At 45.9% G+C, this 22,802-nt stretch overlaps 2 protein-coding genes across 3 annotated transcripts in view; both read right to left on the reverse strand.

Moving 5' to 3' along the window:
* The window catches only part of GNB5 (G protein subunit beta 5), a 41,709-nt gene extending 40,614 nt beyond the window's left edge, over window positions 1–1,095 (reverse strand). Inside the window, exon 1 of the mRNA XM_045201552.3 lies at window positions 1,043–1,095. The gene's annotated coding sequence lies outside the window, so the exon portion shown is untranslated. The remainder of the gene's footprint in view (window positions 1–1,042) is intronic.
* Window positions 1,096–2,352: 1,257 nt separating this feature from the next.
* MYO5C (myosin VC) overlaps window positions 2,353–22,802 on the reverse strand; it is an 86,905-nt gene continuing 66,455 nt past the window's right edge. For both annotated transcript variants that reach the window (XM_053927661.2, XM_024567909.4), the window contains exons 32-41: window positions 20,513–20,678; window positions 17,137–17,224; window positions 14,586–14,684; window positions 13,188–13,342; window positions 10,694–10,783; window positions 8,240–8,390; window positions 7,402–7,684; window positions 5,846–6,020; window positions 5,270–5,350; window positions 2,353–4,068 (exon numbers count right to left, since the gene is read on the reverse strand). In XM_053927661.2, the coding sequence (XP_053783636.1) occupies window positions 3,916–4,068; window positions 5,270–5,350; window positions 5,846–6,020; window positions 7,402–7,684; window positions 8,240–8,390; window positions 10,694–10,783; window positions 13,188–13,342; window positions 14,586–14,684; window positions 17,137–17,224; window positions 20,513–20,678 (1,441 nt within the window). In that variant the 3' untranslated portion in view covers window positions 2,353–3,915. The remainder of the gene's footprint in view (window positions 4,069–5,269; window positions 5,351–5,845; window positions 6,021–7,401; window positions 7,685–8,239; window positions 8,391–10,693; window positions 10,784–13,187; window positions 13,343–14,585; window positions 14,685–17,136; window positions 17,225–20,512; window positions 20,679–22,802) is intronic.

The following is a 22,802-nucleotide window of genomic DNA, read 5'->3' on the forward strand; positions in this document are numbered from 1 at the left end:
TTGGCAATAAAAAAGAGTAAAATTCTGATATGTGCTACAACAAGGACGAACCCTGAAAACATTAAGTTAAATAAGCCAGACATAAAAGGCCGCAACTTATGTTTCCCTTTATGTGAAATGTCCAAGACAGACAAATCCGCAGAGACAGGAAGTAGGTTAGAGGCTGCTGGGGAGGTGGAGTCGAGGGTGAGGAGTGACTGCCTCATGGGTAGGAGGTTTCTTTTGGGGGGTGATGGAGATGCTCTGGAATTAGATGGTGAGTTATTTGTTAGGTGCATTATATCTCAATAAAAATTATTACTTAAATGTGCAAAAGACTTGAACAAACACTTCACAAATGCAGATATCCATATGGTCAATGAACATACTATAAAAAGCTCCACATCATTAGTCATCAAAGAAAAGTGAATTAAAATCACACTGTGATATCACTACTTACTCGCTACTATTCCTGAAATGAAAAATACTAACAATCCGAAGTGTGGGCGAGGATGTGGAGAACTGGACCTCCTTCCTTGCTGTCAGGAGTATAAATTGGTACACACACACAAAAAGAATAAGAATGCCATAGCATTTTATCAATAATAGCCCAAACTGGAAAACCCAAGTGTTCAGTAGGAGACGAGACAAATAATTGATGGTATATTCATACAGTAAAAAGGAACAGACTCCTAACACCTGTGACAATGTGGATGCATCTCAGACTTATTACAACTAATGTTTGGTGTCGAAGATCTCTCAGTGCCACTCGCTGCTCTCTGAGGCTTGTGTTGACATGTAGAGTGTTACCTGGGTCCATTTTGAAAACTGATTAAATGACTTTAAAGACAATTAACTTTTCCCCTGATGCCAATACCAACCATATTTTAAAAACAAAACACTGTATTATTTCAAAAGGAATGCATGTGAATTGTAGAAAAATTAGAACATTTAGATGTGCCCACCACACAGAAAGACCACTGTTAACACCTTGCTATGTGCATATCTGAACACTTTTCTGAGCTCTTAAGAAATAGTCTAATTTATGTTAACATGTACATACCTTCTGTGGAGCTCACACTTGGAACTGATCAGCAGAAAGGTGAGAAGTTAGAGCTGCCAGCTCCAAGGTGCAGAAGGGACTCAGCACAACTAATCTCCTTACTGGAGCATGACGCAGGGCTCAGCTGCTGTGTCCATGCCTGCCCCGCTCCCCCCCTCCCCCACAGCCCCCTGCTCACTGCTGCAGCACCCACTGCCCTTTGAGTCACGGGCTCACCCCTTCAACCTCTTGCCCAGTCGTGCTGCCAGGTGCTCTCAGAACCCTGTTGACCAGTTTTTCGGGCTTCTGTTCTCTGCCCTTTGAGGAAGCAGCGTTCACAGGTGTTACCCCGTGAATCCACAACCTGCTCCATTGAGTAACCCTGAGATTTACCTGTGACTAGATGTTACCAGCACCTCCTGCCTCCTCAGTCCTTCTCCTACCAGCACCTCGTTAATTTTGGCCACCCTTCCCCCCTTCAGCCTTGAGGAGCTGATCCAGCCTGTGGGGTGAGTGCGTCCTTTCCCCCTTTTCCCTGCATTTCTCAGCCTCTGCAGGTCCCCTTGTCTGGCCCCAAACCAGATCAACTCCTTCCCAAGGCTGACCCCACACCCATTCCTGCCACCCCCAGTGGGACTTTGCTCCTGCACCTGTCTCCCTCCTCGCCAGGATCCAGATGAATGAAGGGATGGTAACATGTGGGCCAGGACTGCACAGGCCAGCAGAGGAGATGGGCAAGCTACTGGCTTACAGCTGAGGCTAAGTGCTGTAAGCACGACCCCAAGTTGTGGGAGCTGAAGAGGAAGGGAGCTGGACTCCATGTGGACTTCCCAGGGAAGGTCTGGAAGGGGCACGGAGAAGGCCTTGGTGCAGAGCAGAAACCCAGGGGACTCTTCCCAAGTAGCCCCCTCATTCTGGCACAGCCTGGGGAGCCCCACTGAGATGGAGCCCGAGGCAGGACTTAGGATACATGTACTTCCTCTGTAGGGATTCTTAGGTATGTTTTATGATATGACTCTATAAAGATTCCAGCATCTTGTAGGACACTTAAAGAAAGTCATTAAAATTTGTGTACTTAAGCCCTGGCCGGTGTGGCTCAGTGGACTGAGTGCCGGCCTGCGAACCAAAGGGTCACTGGTTCAGTTCCCAGTCAGGGCACATGGCTGGGTTGCTAGGCCAAGTCCCCAGTAGAGCGTGTGTGAGAGGCAACCACACATTGATGTTTCTCTCCCTCTCTTTCTCCCTTTCTTTCCCTAAAAATAAATAAATAAAACCTAAGGAAAACTCTTGTGTACTTAAGAAAAATATAACAACAATGAAAAGAACCTGACCCAATTCATATAGGAATTTATTTCATTGATTAAAATATTACAAAGTTCTACTTTTCATTTCTTCATATACAATGTATCTAAATGAAGTAAATTAAATTACTTATGTGAAAACACATTATTGCATATTAGCAGGGTGATGTTGCTTCATGATCATGCATTATGTCCACTTCTGAGATAGACATCTGTGTTACAGAATCACACCGACTGCCTGCAACTCTGCCAGAAACAGAAGGGCTGGTTGGGATTCTTGGGGTGTTGCAAAGGGCACAGGGGCCACAGGCTAGGAGGGCTCCTCAAATGTTGTTTTATGGTCTGAAAGGAAGGAGTGAGAGGGTGTGGGGGGGACAAGGAATAGTCAGTTCCCATAAAACTTGGGAAGCACAGACTTTTCAAAAGGAAGAAAGGAACATAATTCTTCAGTTATTTGTATAAGGAAATTTGAGAAAATATTTGAGTCTATGGCCATGCCACCCTGAACGCGCCCAATCTCCTCTGAAAATATTTGAATGCTGGTAAGATAGAGAAAATCATTAAACGATTCTCTAAATTAAATCTATATTTTATATCGTCTTTTTAAACTTAGTTTTTAAAAGTTATTGTGTGAAATATATTAAACAATGAAAAACGATGGCAAATATGTTGGCAGATGAAATTTAAAGGTTCTTTTGGGGGAGATGGTAAGTAGTATGGCAATTAAGCTTTAATATGTTGGTTTTAAATAGATGTATACATAAAATACTTCATATGATTCATTTAAGATTGAGTATTCTTTTAAAAATTAGCCCTGGCTTGTGTAGCTCAGTGGATTGAGCACGGGCCTGTGAACCAAAGGATCATTGGTTCGATACCCAGTCAGGGCACATGCCTGGGTTGTGGGCCAGGTCCCCAGGGGAGAGCATGCAAGAGACAACCACACACTGATGTTTCTCTGCCTCTCTTTCTCTTTCCCTTCTCCTCTCTAAAAATAAATAAATAAAATCTTTTAAAAAATTAGAGGGGTCTGAAATAATAAATATTTTTTTCATGTGGGAGCATTTTTAGCAGAGTCAGTGAACCACACCTGACCCCTCCCCCCACCCCCAACAGGCCCGGGGTGAGGGACTTTTGGCAGGACTCTGTGGCCAGATGGGATTACTGTCTGCAAGACTCAGCCCGGAACTCCCCTGCGGCGTCATAAATGTACCCAGGCTTCACATGAACCTTAGAAAACTTGGGAGACACCGTGTCCCCGGATTTATGCCCCTCTGAGTGGAGCCAGGTCACAAGACAGATCTAGACCAAGAGACACCTGGAGGAAAACATGAGCCTTCCAGAATTCTAGGGAAAGCCAGCTGAGATTCCCAGGCTGGACAAGGCCGCAGCTGGTGTATGTTAATTTTTACAACATGTACCAGTGGCAGCCTCATCACTGTGAGAGAAATGTGACCCATTTGGGAGAATTCTTATTTTCTTCCTTAAATAATAGTAGAGCATTATATTATCCAGTTCCAACTAATAAACCACACCCTCATATTCGACCTTCATTTAGCCTTTGAGGGAAAAGTGCATTTACTCTTTTTCCCACTATAACCTGTGGAGAAAGCCTAGCTTGAAACTGCTGGGGATCTCGATCATTTCCAGAGCATGGGGGGAGGGCGTGAAAGGAAACGTGACTTGAAAGAGGTATCTGGTGTCCAACATCAGCTGTGAGGAGTCCTCTCGGCTGTTTAGGAGAGCCTGAAATGAGAACCAGAGGAAAAATGAACGAGGAAGCGTGCACCTTCTGCTTTATTGCTGTGTGGGAGTCGGGAGTAAGGAAAACACAACTCTATCTCTAGTGAAACACTCCTTTCAAAATCATGTGATATCGGTAACACAAAAGGGCTTTTCACTAGGGCAGTTCCAAGGTGGAATGGTTGGCCCAGGACCTCCAGATCAGCTCTCACGAACTTCCCCTTGCTCTGCCTCTCTCCGGAAGTTAATTTCCTGCAGGATGGACTGACGACATTGATCAGTCTTCTGCTCTTATCTTTCCTCATGGCATAATTCTAAGCCCAACTATGAGTAGGTCTCAAGTATTACATTTTTATCACACTCATCTTTCTTTCTATTCAGTGTTTTGCAAACTTTTTTTGGTCTTAGTACCTCTTTATACTCTTAAAAATTATTACGGACTCCAAGAGCTTTTGTGGATATGGATGGGTCTAACTGTTGATATTTACCATATTAGTAATTAAAGCAATAACTTAAAGTGTGTTTATTCATTAAAATAACAAGAACAAACCTGACACATGTTCATATATTTTTATTAAAAAATAACTACATTTTGAAAACTAAAAAGATTATTGAGAAGTGGTATTGTCTTATATTTCTGTATACCTTTTTAGTGTCTGACTTAACATGATGGGTGGGATCTCGGATCTCCTTCTGCATTCAACCTATTGCAATACATAATTGTGGTTGAAGTGTAAGAAAAACAGTTGGCCTCATACAGATATGTAATTGGAAAGAGGAAGACTTTGCAGACCTCCCAAAAAGAGTCTTGAGGACCCCCAGGGATCCTCGAGCCAAACTCTGAGAACTGCTGCCCTAGTTCACCGGGTAAGAAACTCTCAGGATTAAAATAAGGAAAATGGGTACACAGGTCTGTTTCCATTCAGCCCCTGCTCACCTGCATAGCACTCAAAGACTCGTAAGAAACAAGGCCTGCTGAAGGATCACAGAATTGAGTCACATCTGGCGTTTGCTCTCCCTCCCCACAGGGCTAACGTGGGTTCTGAAAACTGAGGAATCTGACAGAGAACATTCCTGCTGCTTTCTCTGGGTGCCTTTTGGGTGCAAATTTAGTGAATTGACTTTAATCCTAGCTTTCTGTAATGTTAGTTAAATATCGCTTTCTCATACTAACACTTAAAAGGCACATTCTTAAGGGTCTCACCTGTACTTTGCGAACAAAGGACGGAGCCACTCTTTTCTCGAAGTCATCTATAGGTGTGTATGAATTAAGGATCTTTATGATCTGCAAACCATTCAGAAGATGGTGTTAGACCATGAAAAAAAGACAGCTCTGTCCCTGAAGCAAGGTTCTGGTGGTTCTGGAACAGCTGGGAACCACAGGTAGCTTCTTTATGCTGTAACTTGGCTCTAGGAACCATGTGCTTTTTCTTTCCAAGAAAAGAAATCAAGGTGAGAAGTGCATAGAAGGGAGTAAAGACAAATCACATAATCAGATGACAGTAAGACAGTTCCACTTCCAGCCTCCACCCCCCACCCCGCACATCTGTAAGTTCAGTGACGAGGGAATGTGTCATACGCACTTTTGTGTATTTAAGGCCTGGAGTTGGTATTTAATAAATGCTTATTAGATAAGAGGGTGGGCTATGGGAGACATTATGTCCCCCCCCCCCCCAAAAAAAAAGCACACAGAGACTCAGGTGCACCCCATGGCTGGCTAGGCCAGGAAAGGTAACATCGGTCGGTGAAGATCAGGCAGACGCTCAGCAAGCCTGATTACCTGCACAGCTGACAGTGACGTACAGCGCTCGTAGATCTCCTTGGCATCACTGTCTGTGGTCTTCTTGACCTGAAGCAACCAGGCTGCCTGAGAGAGAGGTTCCAAAGTTTCCTTGGCCAAGCTCTTCTGCAAGTTCTTATCTTTAAGCCATTCTTCTAAATAACTGATGTTGCACCTGGAGTAAAAGCAGAGGAGCAGAGAACTGTGGGCAGTCCACTCAGAACTTGCTAGGGGAGGGTGCCGAGTGCCCTGGTGTGTCCTGAGAGGGTGCCGGAGCTCACCGAGGGGAGCAGGACCACGGTCCAGCAGTTCTCCATTTGTGACTTGAGGGGTTGGACCATGATTCGTGGTTCTACGGACCCTAAGGCTTTCCTTCGGTCCACTGGGGTTTCTTATTCTCCTTTTTGAAATAGGGCTGAACCCTACCTCAGAGGGTAGGTTTCTCTTCATTTCTCAGGGAAGAGATAAAGGTCCACAAAGCCCAGTCCTTCTGACTGCCCCTCACAGCTGGGAAGCATAACCTGGTGCCATGGGAATTCGCCAGTCTAGCTTGTGGGGATGTCCGACTCTGAGTTTCACTGATGTGAAAAGATGTATGGAGGCCTCTTGCTTATTTCTTGGCTTAATACACTTCCTTTGTCCCCTTCCCTGACATCACAGCCATCTTCTTCTCGCCCGGCTTCTCATATCACATACAGGTATCAAATCCCCAGACATATTATAGAAATCTCACATATCTACCCCATATTATGTGTTTTCTAATCACTTGACAGCATTAATTCAAACAGTAGTTCAGGGTCTGTGTTTCCTTAATTTAGAGATAAAGAGAAGCTGACACACCTCAGAACTGTGGATTACCATTCTTTGGGACCAATTCCAAATGCCTCAGCCCTCGCTTTCCAGACCCTCCCAGGCTGGATCCACTGCTCCACCTGCTCCCAAAACAAACCTCTGCTTCCTGTACACAGAGCTGTCTGCTGCTGCCGGAGGAGGGTCCTCACTCAGTTCCGCCGCTGTGCTGTGCCTCTGCTCACCTCATTTCCCCTGCCTGGGCTGGGCTTCTCCCTTGTTAGAATCACTCAATACACAGCTCTCAGGCTTTCTTATGTTTTCTGTCCATCATAATCTCTCTTTTCTGAAGCACTTTTCATACCACTTACTCCTGACTTAATCATTGTGGCCCTGAATTGTTAGCTGTTTTGAGCTTCTCAAGGGCAGGGATCAAATTGCCCTTGCTTTGGGGTCCTGCTCTCTACCAGGCAGTGCTACTCACAGAGGCGGTGGTCCATAAATACTGGTTGAGTGTATGATAACCATGCAGGGTGGGGCTTACATACAATTACTAGGCAAGCAGCATGGTCTAGAGGTGCGGGAGGACGGGCATCAGATGGCAGACATCTCCAGGGTTCTAAGAATCACCTTGTATACACACCCCCTGCCCTCCCGCACCCCAGCACTGAAGCTCTCGTGGAAGGGGGGGCAGGAGCATGGCCTCAGACTTTAGGAGCATTCTTTCCGGCCAGCCTCTCTGCAGTAAGCTGGCTTACGGGCTTTACCTGATCTGCATCCCTTTTCTGCAGGAGCACATGTCCTTGCGCAGGAAGAGGCTGTTCAGGGTGACCGCCCCGATCAAGAAGAAGAGCTGCTTCACAGCCTGCCTCACGAGCTCGGGGTCCAGGCCGCTCTGGCACATGGTGCTGTAGAAGTAGCTCAGCTGCTGCAGGACGGAGGCCATCGTGTAGGCGTCCGTGTCGTCTATGCTGGATGACCGCTTCCGGAAGCCCGTGGGCTTCAGGCCGGAGATGCCCTGCAGGCTCTCGTACTCCAGCATGCCTGGCACTGCGGGGCAGATGAAGCTTTTCTTGCACACACAGTGGGGACAACCAGAGGGCACTTCTCACGGCTCTTATCTGTCTGTTTCAGGAGGTGACATTTTTCTACCAGAGTCAGTAGTGGACAGAGTGGTGACAGAGAAGGCAAGAGAATCAGGGACTGGGGAGCACCAGGCTGTGGGTGGCAGGGGGGGTGGTTGACCTGGAGCACCTCTGCTTTCAGAATCACAGGAAAATGAGCAGGTTAGCACCATAATTCATGGTCTGGAGCCATTTAAAACTGAAAGTATTTAAATTTCAGAAAATTGAAGATCATATATAAGAGCTTGAGAAGGGCTTTGGGATTTCAAAAATACTTGGCTAAGACCCAGGATTAGCCATATAAATAGCAGCAATTCTCCCAAGGTTTTCCCTTCAGGATGCATTACCCTTACGGAAGGAAAACTATGAACCAGGTTCTTTCATATATGTAATTCTTACAAGCAATCAACCAATTAAAAAGTAGACATATATACACCACTAAATTTTCTAAATTTGGGGGGGTTGTCAATTCTCTTCTTACCTATTATTGGCTGGATGTTATTCTCCATTACGATAACGAACTGATGATATATTCGTATAGCCACATCACTGAGAATCTGTCTGTATTCTGACAGGTCAAAATTGTTCAAGCAGTTCTTATTCTGATGTGGACTGTTATGTTTCATGAATTCCTGAAAGTGATTTTTGAGAATATAAACTATTAAAATAATGTAGACATGTAGGAAATTAAAATACTACCTCCACTAATGGTATTATAATGGCACAATCAGCTTCTACTATCCCCCCCCACTTTAAAACTTGATGTCTGATTTGTATTTAAACAGTTCTTGATGTTTGGGGCGGCACTCGTTTTCCACGACCAACTAAATGTCATTGTACTGCCTGCTCCTCCTACAGCTGGGTGCCCCCAGAGCGTATAAACCACAGCAGACAACCACTCCTGTGGAAGCTCACTGACAAAACTGCAAAGCAGCCAAGGAAACAAGTGCTATAAGAGGTCAGTAGATAAATGAGATCCATAACTTTGTAATTACAGAGTAGAGACCAATCTGAAATACTATGCAATATGGGTTATGGACTGAATGTACATGTTTCCCCCTTATTCCCAATCCATGTGCTTAGGCCCTAACCTCCAGGGTGGCTGCTCTTAGAGATGGGGCCCCTAAAAAGTAACGAAGGTCAAATGAGGCCACGAGGGTAGGCCCTCGTCTGTTAGCATGAGTGTGCTTATAATAAGAGACACTGAAGAGCTCAATCTCTTTCCTTCTGCCCCCACGCACGGAGGGAAGGCCATGTGAGGACACAGCGAGACAGTGGCTGTGTGCCGGCCGGGAAGAGAGGTCTCTCCAGAACCCAGCCCTGTGGGCACCTTGATCTGGGCTTCCAGGCTCCAGAGCTGTGAGAAAGTGAGTTTCTGTTGGTGAAGTCACCCGGCCTATGGAATCTTGTAGACAGCAGCCCCAGCAGACGAATACAGTATGTTTAACGTGTTCAAAGAGAGAAAAGAAAAAGAAGACATAAAGACAAGAATAGGACCCTAGGATAAAAGCAGAGGTAAAATTTTAGAAGTAAAAATACAGAAATTGAAAAACGCTCAGGGAAAAGAACATTGTACACATGGCTGAAGGGGGCAGAAATAGGGTCAAAACGTCAGTGCAGTTGGACAATACCCTCCTCCCCTGGCGTCGCAGGGGTGCCAGTGTGTCTACAACGGATGGTCTGTCTGCCCCCCGCACCTTGGTGTTCCTTTTAGTCAGAGCTTGGATCTTCTTCACTTATTTCTCCTTCTGTTCTGCAGTACTAGTAGGAATACTTTGACATTTTATTTTACTTTTTATCCATTGGGACAGTGGGCTAGCCATGGAGAAGAAGGTATGTGGTCATTAACTCACAAGTTAATGTGGGATAGTTAATCACACCAATTTTGGATAAGTAAAAGCATAAAAGCATAAGTAAGTTAGTAAAGTAAGCATAAGTAAGTTAGCAAATTCTAAGTTTGAATTGTAAGACTTTAGAAGAAAGCAGGAGAATATCTTCATGATCTCAGGGTAGAAAAAAATTTCTTAAAATGTATAACATAAAAGGGTAGGACAGATTTAAGTACATAAAAATTCAAAAATTGCACATGACAAAGGACTCCATAAAGACAATTAGAAGATACACCACAATCTATCCATAATATATAAAGATCTCTTATAAATAAATAAAAAAGTCACCCCTAAGAAAAATAAAAAATGGGTGTAAGTGGGCAGTTTACAAGGAAACCCAAATAACCAATAAACATATGAAACGATGCTTGATCTCCCTGGTGATCAAGTAATTTCAACTTCAGTCAACAAAGTATCATTTATGCCAATGAAACTGGCAAATGATACGTCTCTCAGCACCAAGTGTTGGTGAAGGAATGAGTCACGGCGAACTTCACTGTTGGTGGGACTATAAAACAGTGCAACTGTTTCAGACAGCAGTAAAAACCCTCAAAGCCATTTTGTTATTTGGTCAAGGAAACTTTGCTCTTTGAGTGCCTGAAGGTGGGACACTCCTTTACGATGGCAGCCCCTTAGAGGCAGAGTCACCGTGGCAAAGGAGTTACAGACTATGGAGGAACAGCCGGAGAGAACAACTCTGAAGGAACAGGCATGTTGAACTAAAGGCTGTGTTTCAGAGTCATAATACTGAAAAGTCAGAATTTCACAATCAGAAAGAAACTTAAAAATTATCCAATCTACCCCAATGATTTAAAACGCAAGGAAACTGAGCTCAGTACCATGCCTAATGTGTAAGCCTCTTTCTAGAAGTCCTCTGCTTGTGACTTCTGTCCACCTGGTGACAGGAAGTCGGCCCCCTGGTGGGGGAGGGGAGAAAGCCAGAGGCTGTCCCTGAGCTGGGCATCCCAGTTCCTGGCCACTACAGCGAGCTGAGGCCGTCAGGGACCAGCAGTCAGCACAGAACTCCGCGCAGGCCAGCGTCCTACCTCTTCTCCACTGTACTGCTTCAGGCAGTTGAGGAAATGACAAGTATTGGAAAGCCAAAAGGACAGCATCTCAAAGTCTTCTAAATGGTCCTTAAAGAAAACAAAAACAATAAAATATAAAGGTGGAACTGATGATTACTGGTGCCTGAGCCAAGAACAGACTTACCTTACCTGTTTGGTTACTGGTTACTGGCTTTTGCCCACTAACATGAATTCTTTAATTCACGAAAGCCTTTATTAAATTTGTACTATGATGATGAGCCCTTACATTTATCTGGCAGTTTATGGCTTGCAAAGTCTTTCTGTGTAGGTTACACCACTTGTTATGAAGCTTAGGCAGGCACTGCAGGAATGCCTGAGGAATGTCGGTCTCCGTCCTTGCCCTCCAAAGTTCACACTGCCCGGGAGATGGGCAAACACACAGAGGACACAGTAACTAGGTGGCAGACTGCCCACCCGATGGACACAGACCATGCTATGAAAGTGTAGAGGATGGGGAGGTGGTGGGAAACCAGGGCAGCTGAAATGTTTAAATATTTAGAAACCAAGATGCATGCATGACACGAGGAGGATGAATCCTTTCTCACCAGCATCTTCCGTCTCAGCTTCCCCAGCAGCTCCCTGGCCTCCACCTTTGTCGTTGCCCAGACCTGCCCCTCAGCTCCAGGGCATAGCGCATTAAAGCAGCCCCCCGCTAGGCCCCCACACCTCCGAGCCACGGTGCTTCTCCTGTACGCCCTCTACTGCCAAAAGCGCTTAAACCAGTGCTCTCACCGGTTCTCTTTCTCACCCCTTGCAATCCGGCTTGTACCCCCGGTCAGTCTACAAAAAGATCACCAGTAATTCCTCTTGCTGAATCCAGTGGCATTTCCGTGACTGTGATCCTCCTTAAATGGACTGAAGCGGTAGCACCATCACTTTGAAACCCTTCTACCTCATCTTTCAAATCCCAGTATGTTCCCAGTGTCCCTTTCACCTCTGTGATCATCATACCTCCACCTGCTCTGCTGGCTCCTCTTCGTTCTGTCCCATAAGTGGGGTGCTTTCCCCAATACTTCTGGGTCCTGAGCTCTTGTCTGTCTGCCTGTTTCTAGGAGGACCATCCTCCCCCTTCAGTCCACTTAGGGAGGATTATGGAAATGCCATTGGATTCAGCAAGAGGAATTACTGGTGATCTTTTTGTGGACTGACGGGGGTACAAGCCAGATAGCAAGGGGTGAGAAAGAGAACCGGTGAGAGCACTGGTTTAAGCGCTTTTGGCAGTAGGGGGCGTACAGGAGAAGCACCGTGGCTCGGAGGTGTGGGGGCCTAGCGGGGGCCGCTTTAATGCGGTGTGCCCTGGAGCTGAAGGGGCAGGTCTGGGCAACGACAAAGGTGGAGGCCAGGGAGCTGCTGGGGAAGCTGAGACGGAAGATGCTGGTGAGAAAGGATTTATACTCCTGTGACATGCATCTTAGTTTCTAAGTATTTAAATATTCCAGGCAGCAAGATGGGGTAAATACTGCATGCCTGCATCCTGGGACACAATGCAGGTTGTGTCCTAAGCAAACCCACTCTGTGAAAATACGGAGGAGGAAACCATCAGTTTATGGGAGGCCCCTCCTAGAACACTCTGGTGGTGACTGCAGAGACAAAGACAGTAAAGCACCCAGTGCTGAACACACGCTACTTCCCTACTCCTAACTCCTGACGACTTCTTGGTAAAACATTTTTGGGACAGGAGGGAAGAATTACTCTAACCTCTCATGCATTCACCGTCTTTATTTTCCTCAGGTATTTAAAATAGGATTTAATTATTCGTGATGCTACTAGAACATATATTTTACTAAAAGTGGGACAGGACCTTTCACAACTAAAAATTCAAATAAATGCCAACATGAAACACTGCTTCTCATTTGGAAGGGGAATGAAAGTATTGGATCTATATTTTAGTGCTTCCTCACTAGTGTTAGGAACTAGTTTAGTGTTAGAAACAGCTCATCTCTGTTTCTGAGCTGGGACTAAGGGTGCATAATGTGGTTCTTCAAGAAAGTTTTTATTTATCTGAAAGCCACAGGAGCTCATGTGCAAACCAGGCAGAACGGGGTAGAAGGAGACAGAATACCCCGTCTGTCTGTGGGAGAGTGATAGATGAGTAATTTTTCAGGCCTTCCCATTCCTCACCACTCACACCTCATGCACCAACCGGCGTGTACTCTTCACAGCCGGGCCTCCGACACCCTAAGGGGATAGAGGTAGGGGGGCGGTAGCTACCAGGTTGTAGTCTGGCAGGGAAGGCTCTGAGGTCTGTTGGCAGATCCCCACTGTTGGGGATCCCTGACCTAACTTGCCTTTTCCTAACAACTTGGCTATTTCACTGACTGGACCTCAGACTGGTTTGAGGAATCATGTGGTGCACCAAAGCCTGGAGGTGAAGGATGGGCACCTGATCATTCCCACAGATGTTCCTAAAGTTCCTATAATACCGAGGGCCAAGGTCAAAGGCAGTTCCTACCTTAATCACCTGCTTGATGCCATTGATGATGCTGTTCATGAGGGACTTGAGCATGTTGGCCTCATTGAGAGAGTCCGCGTAGCGCACGCACATGAACAGGATGTGGGCCGGCAGCCCGGGGATCATGTTCACCACCACGCCGCGGGGCTTCAAGTCTGGAGCAGAAAGTCAGCGAGGATGACAGCTGGCGGTCAGCTCTCCGCCCGAGGAACCTCTGGCTATGGGACAGGGGTTGTCTGTTTTTCTGCACTTGATGCAAAGCTTGAATGCATAGGGATGTCCCTCTCTTAGAGGAATTCAGTTTGACTCTTCTTTGGGCAAAAATGTTCAGGGGCTACCTGTTCCTCTTATTTCTCATTTGCAAAGAACCTCCTCCCTGGTGTGGAGACCCTGGATTTCAGATCTCCAGGGTAAGAGAGGAAGCGCGGTTCCAAACACCCACCCAGCCTCTGTGATGAGGCTGCAGTACGATCTCAGCGATTACGTGCACCTGCCTTGGATCTGGGAAACAGCACAACAGTCCTGCAGAGCAGGCCTCGCTGGCCTTGGAGGGAAGAGAATGATGGGGTGACAGATGGGGATGAAGGGAAGAGAGAAACTTTATAGAACAAATTAAGATAAGCAAACAAATACCTCCCCATGACTGAATGAAAAGAAGAGGGGCCCAAACTGTGTACCAGTGAGGGTGGAAAAGAAGGGGTAGGGGTGCTCCTGTGCTCTGAGGGGGTCACTCAGAAGAAGAGGAAGTAAGGCTGCATGGTGGCTTTCTGCCTTGAGATCCTGGGACTAGCTGATAAAGAGGCAGCTTTTCTACTTCCCTCTGGAAAGGCATGTGGTTTTCATGGTGGAGACAGTCTAGTACCAGTAGTTCCACGACCACCAATGCCTGAGCATGTGCATGGGACATTCCTGTGACTGAGCTGTGGCCAGGAAGCCCCAGTCACAACTGTCTGCAAAGAAATTTCTCAGCAGCTAGTCGAATAGAACACAGGAGCCACAATCCCTCCCACCATGGATCCCGTGCTGAGACCCAAATCTGCACAGCGGTGTTGTCTACCCAGGCCCTCTGATTAGACTTGGGAAGAGTTAGGCACTGCTTCTCAGCTGAGGGCAGTGGAGCCCCAGGGGACGCTTGGCAATGTTTGGAGGTGTTTTTTATTGTCGTGACTACAAGTTGCTACTGGCTTCTTCGGGTAGAAGACAAGGATGCTGCTCAGTGTCCTACCACGCACAGCGGCCCTTAAAAAGAATCATCTGGTCAACACGGCTGAGGCTGCGAAACTCTGGGCTAGGGCAGGAAGCAGTGAAGGAGGAACTGCTACCACCCAGGATGGCGGCAAGGACTGATGTTCAAGTTCAAAAGATAAAGCAAAGTTTCAGAGTTCCAGGTTTAACTACCAAGAATGAGGTTTTGAACAAGCCTGGCCTCGTCTTCTCTCTTGTACTCCAGCATCCCGAGGTACTCCTTGGGTCCCGAGCTCAGCTGCACATCACCGGCTGTAGACAGAGGTACACAATCAGTTAAATACAGAAAAACAACTTCCACAGGCTTTGTAATGGGACTATTCTGTCTTCTATCCCGTTCTGCCTGGTTTGCACATGAACTCCTGTGGCTTTCAGATAAATAAAAACTTTCTTGAATACTGAAGAATTTCTTCTGGTAGTGATTCTTTTTTTAAAAAAATTTTTTATTGTTATTCAATTACAGTTGTGTGCCTTTTCTCCCCATCCCTCCACCCCACCCCAGCCAAACCCCCCTCCCTCCCCCACCTCCACCCTCCCCCTTGATTTGGTCCATGTGTCCTTTAAAGTAGTTCCTGTAATCCCCTCTCCTCACTGTCCCCTCCCCACTCCCCCCTGCCCATTGTTAGATTGTTCTTAACTTCAATGTCTCTGGTTATATGGTAGTGATTCTTATCTGCTAGTATATCCATGAGTACAGCCACTGCTGAGGAGGCTGAGTTAGCCTTGAAGAAATCCTGATGAGTGTCGGGCGCATACCCAGCACAGTGGGGACATGAAAGTGACCCACAATACAGCTCGTGTCTTCAGCATCTGATGCTATCGTTAAGGAAGCAAGACCCATGGAACACTTGGTATGCGCAGCACCAAACTGCAGGATCTTGAGGGGTCTTATTAGTGTCCTATGTGCCGCCACAAGTCAACACAAACTTAGTGACTTAAAACAACACAAAACTCTAATCTTACAGTTCTGGAGGTCAGAACAGTAAAGTAGACCCTATGGGGCTGAAACCAAACTGTCAGCAGAGCGGAGTTCCATCCGGAGCCTGTAGGGGAGAATCTGGTACTTGCCTTGTCCAGCACGAGAGGCCGTCTGCATTCCTTGGCGTGTGGCCACATCACTCTGACCTCTGCTTCTGTCATCGTATCTTCTCCTCTCCATCTGCTGTGGCCACCTCACCTTTCCTCACTCTGACATCCCTGTCCCTCTCATTATAGGGGGTCCATGTGGAAAATCTGGGATAATCTCCCCATCTCAAGGTCCTTAACTTTATCACATCTGTAAAATCCCTTTTGCCACATAAGGTAACACATTCCCAGGCTCCAGGGATTGGGACAAGGACATCTTTGGGTGGACCACAGTCTGCCTTCTGGTCCCCAAAGATTCACGTACATTCTGAGAGAAGGAGTTGTGACGACAGAAGCAGAGGTCAGAGAGTGGATGTTGGCAAAGGCCAGGGAATGGACTGTCCCCTGAAGGCTCCAGATGGAGTGTGGCCCGGCTGACATTTGATTTTAGCACAATAAAAACCATTCTGGACTTCTGACTTCCAGAACTGTGACCTAATCAATCTGTGTTCTATTGAGTAACTAATTTTGTGGTGATTTTACAGCAGCCATAGCAAATGAATGCAGGGGCCATAAGAATTCACACAGAGGTGAATTGGAACTGTTGAAAATGTTTGTGGAAGGAGGTAGCACACCAGCTGGGCCAAGAAAAGTGAGTAGCCTTTGGTGACAGTAAAAGAAGGTAGTGTGGATAAAGAGTTAACAGATCTCTCTTACTGTTGCATGAGAATTTCTCTATTAACTTGCTAGTTCTGTTCCCTTGGAGACTGATAAAGGTAGAGTATCAACTGTTTTACTAAGCAATAGGAAGAATGTCCTCTGATTGGCAAATTGCATCTGGCCCAGGAAGAACAATAAACGAAGCAGCAATACCTGACAAGTGCATCATACTTTGGGTTTTCTCAAGTGTGATGATGAACAGATCTGGGCATGTTCCTTGAAGGAACCCTGGAAGCCAGTGCCACCTATGTGGTGAGCAAGAGACACCGGCTTCCTGCCAGCAGCCTTGTGAATGGACGTGGGTAGATCCTCCACCCCCAGTTAACCCTTCAGATGACTGTGTCCCTGTTGACAGCTGGACAGCAACTCAGAGCCAGAAACGCGGAGCCAGGCTGCTTCTGCATTCTTGACCCTCAGAAGCTGCGTGTAACGACACACAGCGTTTGTTGTTTGAAGTTGCCAGATTTGGGGTGATTTGTTATGTGACAGTAGATAACTAGTGCAGGAAGGGAAGCTGATGCATTCTGCTTTAGACATGTTGGGTTGGAGGTGATAAAGGCAGAGGAGGTAATCTCAGAGGCAAAAGGGACTGAGATTCGGAAAAGAGGCGAGGAGTGGGAAGTAGATTTGGAAGTCCTTATGTAGAGGTGACAGATCGTTCATCAGTCCCAACAGTGGGGACACAATGAGGGGTTGGGAAGGACAGACATGGTTGTTATCTGAGGGGTGGTGAGCGATCTGCGTGCCTCGAAGGATCTCTCTTTACATCAGCCATTACTGAGCCCCCAAACCTACCAGTTGAAACTCATTCCTTTGGGTTTCAAAGACTTGGGGCCCCATCAAAAAATAAACACTTCAACAAAGCACGTTGACCTTCTGAAAGTTCAAGAAACAAGAAAGTGAATGTTATTTTTCCTACCCTTTTCAATTGTCTTAGTGAGAGTCTTGACTTGGTCTTGTAGCTTTTTAATCACTCTGTCCTTCATGTCCAACTGTTCTTCCAGATCCTGCAGAGATCAAAAGAAACAAGGACGTCAGCTTAGAAGCATCTAAATTGAGTTTTTGGGAATAGCTTTATTAAGCTGTATTTCACATAATGTCCAATTCACATATGGTTTAAAGTTCACTACACAGTGCAGTGGTTTTTATTGGTCTGTGTGCAGTCATCGCTGTTATCTAACTCCAGAACACGGTCGTCATATAGGAAAGAAGCCTGTAACTTTTGGCCGTCACCCCCTCGTGCCCCACTCCCTTCCAGCGCCTGGCAACCACTCATCATCTGCTTTTTGTCCCGACGTCCCTTTGTGCCTGGCTTCCTTCATTTAGCAGAATGTTGTCAAGGTTTACCCATGTTGTGGCATGTATCGGTACTTCATTCCTTTCTGTGGCTGAATAATATCCTATTGTGTGGATATACCACACTTATCTCGATCTATTTCTCCCTTAATAAATAAAGTAATGCCCATTATAGAGAATTAAAATGTATGAATGTGAGAGACTAAATTAATCTCTTTGAATGTCAGAGGCTGGAGGCAGAGAAACTCTTCAGAGATTAGGGTCCTGGCTTTGCCTGATCTCCCTGAAAAGGGGTGGCCTTGTCCAGGCTGATCTGGACTCCAGAACTGGGAATGTCTGGGCTTCCTATAAATATTTCCTATGAAGGGCATAGAATGTGTAGGTTCGCCCTGAATTCCAAGGGCTTTGACACAGGAAGGATTCAGGCTTCTCCAGCTCAGCAGTGTCCACCATGCAGGGTCGCTGCAGCCCTGTGCCCTCTGGGGACTCTTGGGGCAAAGGGAAATTGTGCTGTTTCTACCCTGTGGCTGCCTTTCCCCTGCTATGGTTCTGACCTTTCAATTAGGGGTGTGGGCATAGTGTCTTCTCTCTGATTTGAGCCCATCCTATTATGCACCTAATAATAAAAAGTCACCCATCAATCCATAATCTGGAGGAAACCACTGCTCACAGTTTATTTCATTCCTTTCTTTTTTCGAATATGGCACATATACATTTTATATCATTGGTATCATGCCAATTACATCCTCTATTTTTCCCTAATTATATTGTAGACATTTTCCCATGTCTGATAATATGCCCAAACCATTATTTGAATGGCTATCATATGATACACAATCACTCAACCTACCCACTCTTACTGGACATCCATTCCCCCCTTTTCTGTTAGGATTAATCACACTATTATGAACACTGCACAAAACCTTGGTCTGCATATCTGATTGCTTACTAGGAGTAGAATCTTAGAGGTTGCGTTACTGAGTCAAAGGGATGTACTTCGCAAGGCTCAGGGTATTTGTCTCCAAACCATCCTGAGAACATTTACAGCGATTTCTATTCCCAGAAACCGTGTATGGCAATGCCCACTTCAAGATAGTCTTCCCAGCACCATGAGGCCTCTATTATTTGAGAGGCAAAAATAACACCTGGTTTTAATTTGGAATTTCTTTGATAAATAGTAAGATGATCAGTATAAGTTTTTAAAAATTATTTCATTTCTAATAAGGATTTTCTCTGACTCAAAGGGTCACATGTGGGTTAAATAGTGTTACCTCAGAATTCATGTCCACTGAGAGCCCTGAATGTGACCTTATTTGGAAATAGGGTCCTTGCAGTTGTAATTAAACTAAGGATCAGTATGATATCACACTGGGTTAGAGAGGGTTTTATGTCCAATGACATTGTCCTTATAACAGATAGTAAAGGACACAAAGAGACACGCAGAGGGGACGCCAGCAGAAGATACCAGCAGAGACTGGTGTTGGGCTGTCACAAACCAAGGAATGCCAGGAGTCACCAGAAGCTGGAAGAGGCAAGGAAGTCCTCTCCCCTAGAGACTCTCGAGGAGTGTGGCTGTGCCAACAGTTTGAATTTGGACTTCCGGCCTCCACAAGTATGAGAGAACAAATTTGTATTGTTTTAAGCCACTCAGTTTGTAGTCATTTGTTATGGTGGCTGTAGGAGACTGAAACAGGTAAGCCTCATTTGTGGGTGATGTCCACCACCTGATTTATAGGCATTGCATCCCTCTGTGGCACATTCACCTGCTCATTTGTAACACTGAGGCTACGCGTCGGTTTAGGAGTAGCTTGTTGGCATGAACACGTAGACATAACTGCTCCCCAGCTCAGGATTTCGTGGAAGCAGCAGGGCCGGCCCGTCCCCACCTGGGAACAGAGCCACACCCACGGGGGCTCCTGAGAAGGGGCACTGAGTGGGACCTCACTGTTCCTGGAGCATCAGAAACAAACCCACACAGATCCCACACAGTGAAGGGACTGACACATACCCAGAGCGACACACTCACAGCTAAGGAACTGCAGTTCACATGGACGAGACGTGCAACATGCACACGACCCACCCACATTTCCACTGGCCCCGACCGAGACCCCAGAGACACAGAGGCAGGCAGGACCGCCTCACACACACGCTCAACGGGCAGCTGTTTATTTGGCGTGATTGGAGGAGTCTGTTCTCTGAGACCGTTGTACCCCCTGGAAAGAGATGGCCATCATCCAGGTGCCCCTGACTGGAGTTTGTTACTTCCTGTTACATACTAAACTCCCTGGATTCCTCTTTTTTTAGATATAATTACTCTTCAAAGTTAAATCCTGACACTGTAAAATGTAACTTTAGCCTAGCACGGTTTTCCTGTGACTCAGGAAATGGGGGGCCCTGACGATGGGGAGCAGGGCCTGTGGACATGTCCAGGCTGCCCACTGTGCTGGTCACGGTTGGAGAGGCCACCAGACCAGCCAGGAGCCTGAGAGTCTCCAACTCCCAGGAAAGCGCCCCATCTGCTCCTTTGGACCTTCTTAGTCTCGTGGGTTTCACACACCAATAAAATTTCAAAACAGTTGCTGGGGACTGACATGGAGTTGCCCAGTTTCATTTTGACAAGGGCATTTTCAGTTTGACGAAGGCTTTAATGACTTAAATTCTGTCACCTACTACCATGACCATTTCACAGAAGAACATTTTGACTATAACGTTTGTGGGAAGACACACCCCCAGAAGAAAACATGGGCACGGTCATCTCAGATGGGTGCCGTCCCTGGGACAGAGCACAGGGCCCTGCGCCACCTCACGTCTCCTCTTGGCCTCCCTTTACTTTATCAGGCACGTCCCTGTAAGTCCTGAGACTCCCCAGCAGTGGGCTCAACCTCAGAGACCACCTGTCTACAGCTGCGCATCACATGCTTTAGGTGGCATGCCCCCCTTTCGGTGACATCTGCACACAGGCAGGCAGTCATTTATCAACAACCGAGTAAACTTCTCACCCTGTTTTCCACAGCCAGACGGGATGCTTCCTGCCGGAAACGACTCTCTACTTCACTTTCAGCTTCAAATGGCTTCAAGTGCTCGCTGGCTTCTGGCATTTCTTGAATCTTATCAACCAGCTTATGTTCCCCTTTGGTGTGCATTTCATTCTGGGCTTCTATGGTCCTGAAAAAAGGAGAGAGGAAATTTCGGTATGGGCTTGATCGTCATGGAGAAGTCACACACTGCCATCACAAGCACTGATATTTCCAAAGCTAGAAAAATGTTCTGGTCGATTTATATGTAAAGCAACAGTTTCCTGAACAAAGGAGTCCTTGAAGGGGGTGGAAAGAGACCAGGGTTGGCTGGGGTATAAAACTGTCTGTGGACTGACTGCCCCAGTCTCCTTAACCTACTAAGAGGTGCAGGCTCCTACCCCACCTGCACCTACACCCCTTCACTGTGCCCACGGGACACCTGCACCGCCCAGACCCTCATGACCAAAAGCTTCATTATCTTCTGTGTAAACAGCCTGGGGACCAGACACTGGAAAAGCCGGGAGTCAGAGAGAAACGAAGAGGGAGCCCATCAAAAGAATTACAAAACAGTCGTGGTAAAGTACAGCACGGGGATATAGTCAATAACACTGTAATAACTGTGTGTGTTGTCAGGCGGGTGCTAGACTCATCGGGGTGATTACTTTGTAAGACATGTGTCTAGTCATTACGTTGTACACCTGAAATTAATATAATATTGTATGTCAACTGTAATTGAAAATAAGTTACTGAAAAAAGAAAAGAGTTCCAAAATGGTGTCTCATCACTTTCCTAATGGGCGCTCATTTCTTCCTTATCCTATCAATGAAGTCACAGGACTAAAAAATGCTCTCTGCGACACAGTGTCTGTTAATTGCTCTGAAAATTAAATATCTCAACAACCTGGCAGCAAAACAGAACGTTTTCTTTCCTTTTGTTAAAATTATATTTTATTGGTTATGCTATTACAGTTGTCTCAATTTTCCCCTTTTGCCACCCTCCACCCAGTACTCCCCACTCCCTTAGACAATCCCCACACCATTGTTCATGTCTATGGGTCATGCATGTAAGTTCTTTGGCTTCTCCATTTCCTCTACTGTACTTTATATCCCCATGGCTATTCTGTAACTACCTATTTGTACTTCTTAATCCCCTCACCTCTTCACCCATTCCCCCACACCTCCCCTCCCATCTGGCAACCATTAAAATGCTCTCTGTATCCATGATTCTGTCTCTATTCTTAAATAAGTCCCTTTAACATTTCATATAATAATGGTTTGGTGATGATGGACTCCTTTAGTTTTTTCTTGTCTGGGAAGCTCTTTATCTGCCATTTGATTCTAAGTGACAGCTTTGCTGGGTAGAGCAATCGTGGCTGTAGGTCCCTGCTGTTCATGACTTTGAATATGTCTTACCAATCCCTTCTAGCCTGCAAACTTTCTTTTGAGAAATCAGCTGACAGTCTTATGGGAGTTCTCCTATAGGTAACTAACTTCTTTTCTCTTGCTGCTTTTAAGATTCTCTCTTTATCTTTAACCTTTGGCATTTTAATTATGATGTGTCTTGGAGTGGGCCTCTTTGCATCCATCTTGTTTGGGACTCTCTGTGCTTCCTGGACTTGCATGTCTACTTCATTCACCAAATTAGGGAACTTTTCTTTCATTATATTTTGAAATACATTTCCAATTTCTTGCTCTTTCTTTTCTCTGATACCCCTATTATGTGAATGTTGGACCTCTTGAAGTTGTCCCAGAGGCTGCTTATACTATCCTCATATTTTTTTATTCTTTTTTCTTCTTGTTCTGCTTGGTTGTTTCTTGCTTGCTTATGTTCCAAGTCATTGATTTGATTCTCAGCTTCATCCACTCTACTGTTGTTTCCCTGTAAATTGTTCTTTATTTCAATTAGTGTAGCCTTCATTTGACTGGATCTTTTTTATGCTGCTGAGGTCCTCACTAAGTTCCTTGAGCATACTTATAACCAATGTTTTGAACTCTGCATCTGATAGATTGCTTATGTCTATTTTGTTTAACTCTTTTTCTGGAGTTTTGATCTGTTCATTTGGGCCATGTTTCTTTGTCTCCTCATTTTGGCAATCTCCCTGTGTTTGTTTCTATGTGTTAGATAGAGCTGCTTTGACTCTGTGTCTTGGTAGTGTGGCCTAATATAGTAGGTGTCCTGTAGGGTCCAGTGGCACAGTCTCTCCTATCACCTAAGTGGGGTACTCGAGATGTGCCCTTTATTTGGGCTGAGTATACCCTCCTCTTATAGTTAA

Source organism: Desmodus rotundus, chromosome 7 (assembly GCF_022682495.2).
Source record: "Desmodus rotundus isolate HL8 chromosome 7, HLdesRot8A.1, whole genome shotgun sequence".
NCBI lineage: Eukaryota > Metazoa > Chordata > Mammalia > Chiroptera > Phyllostomidae > Desmodus > Desmodus rotundus.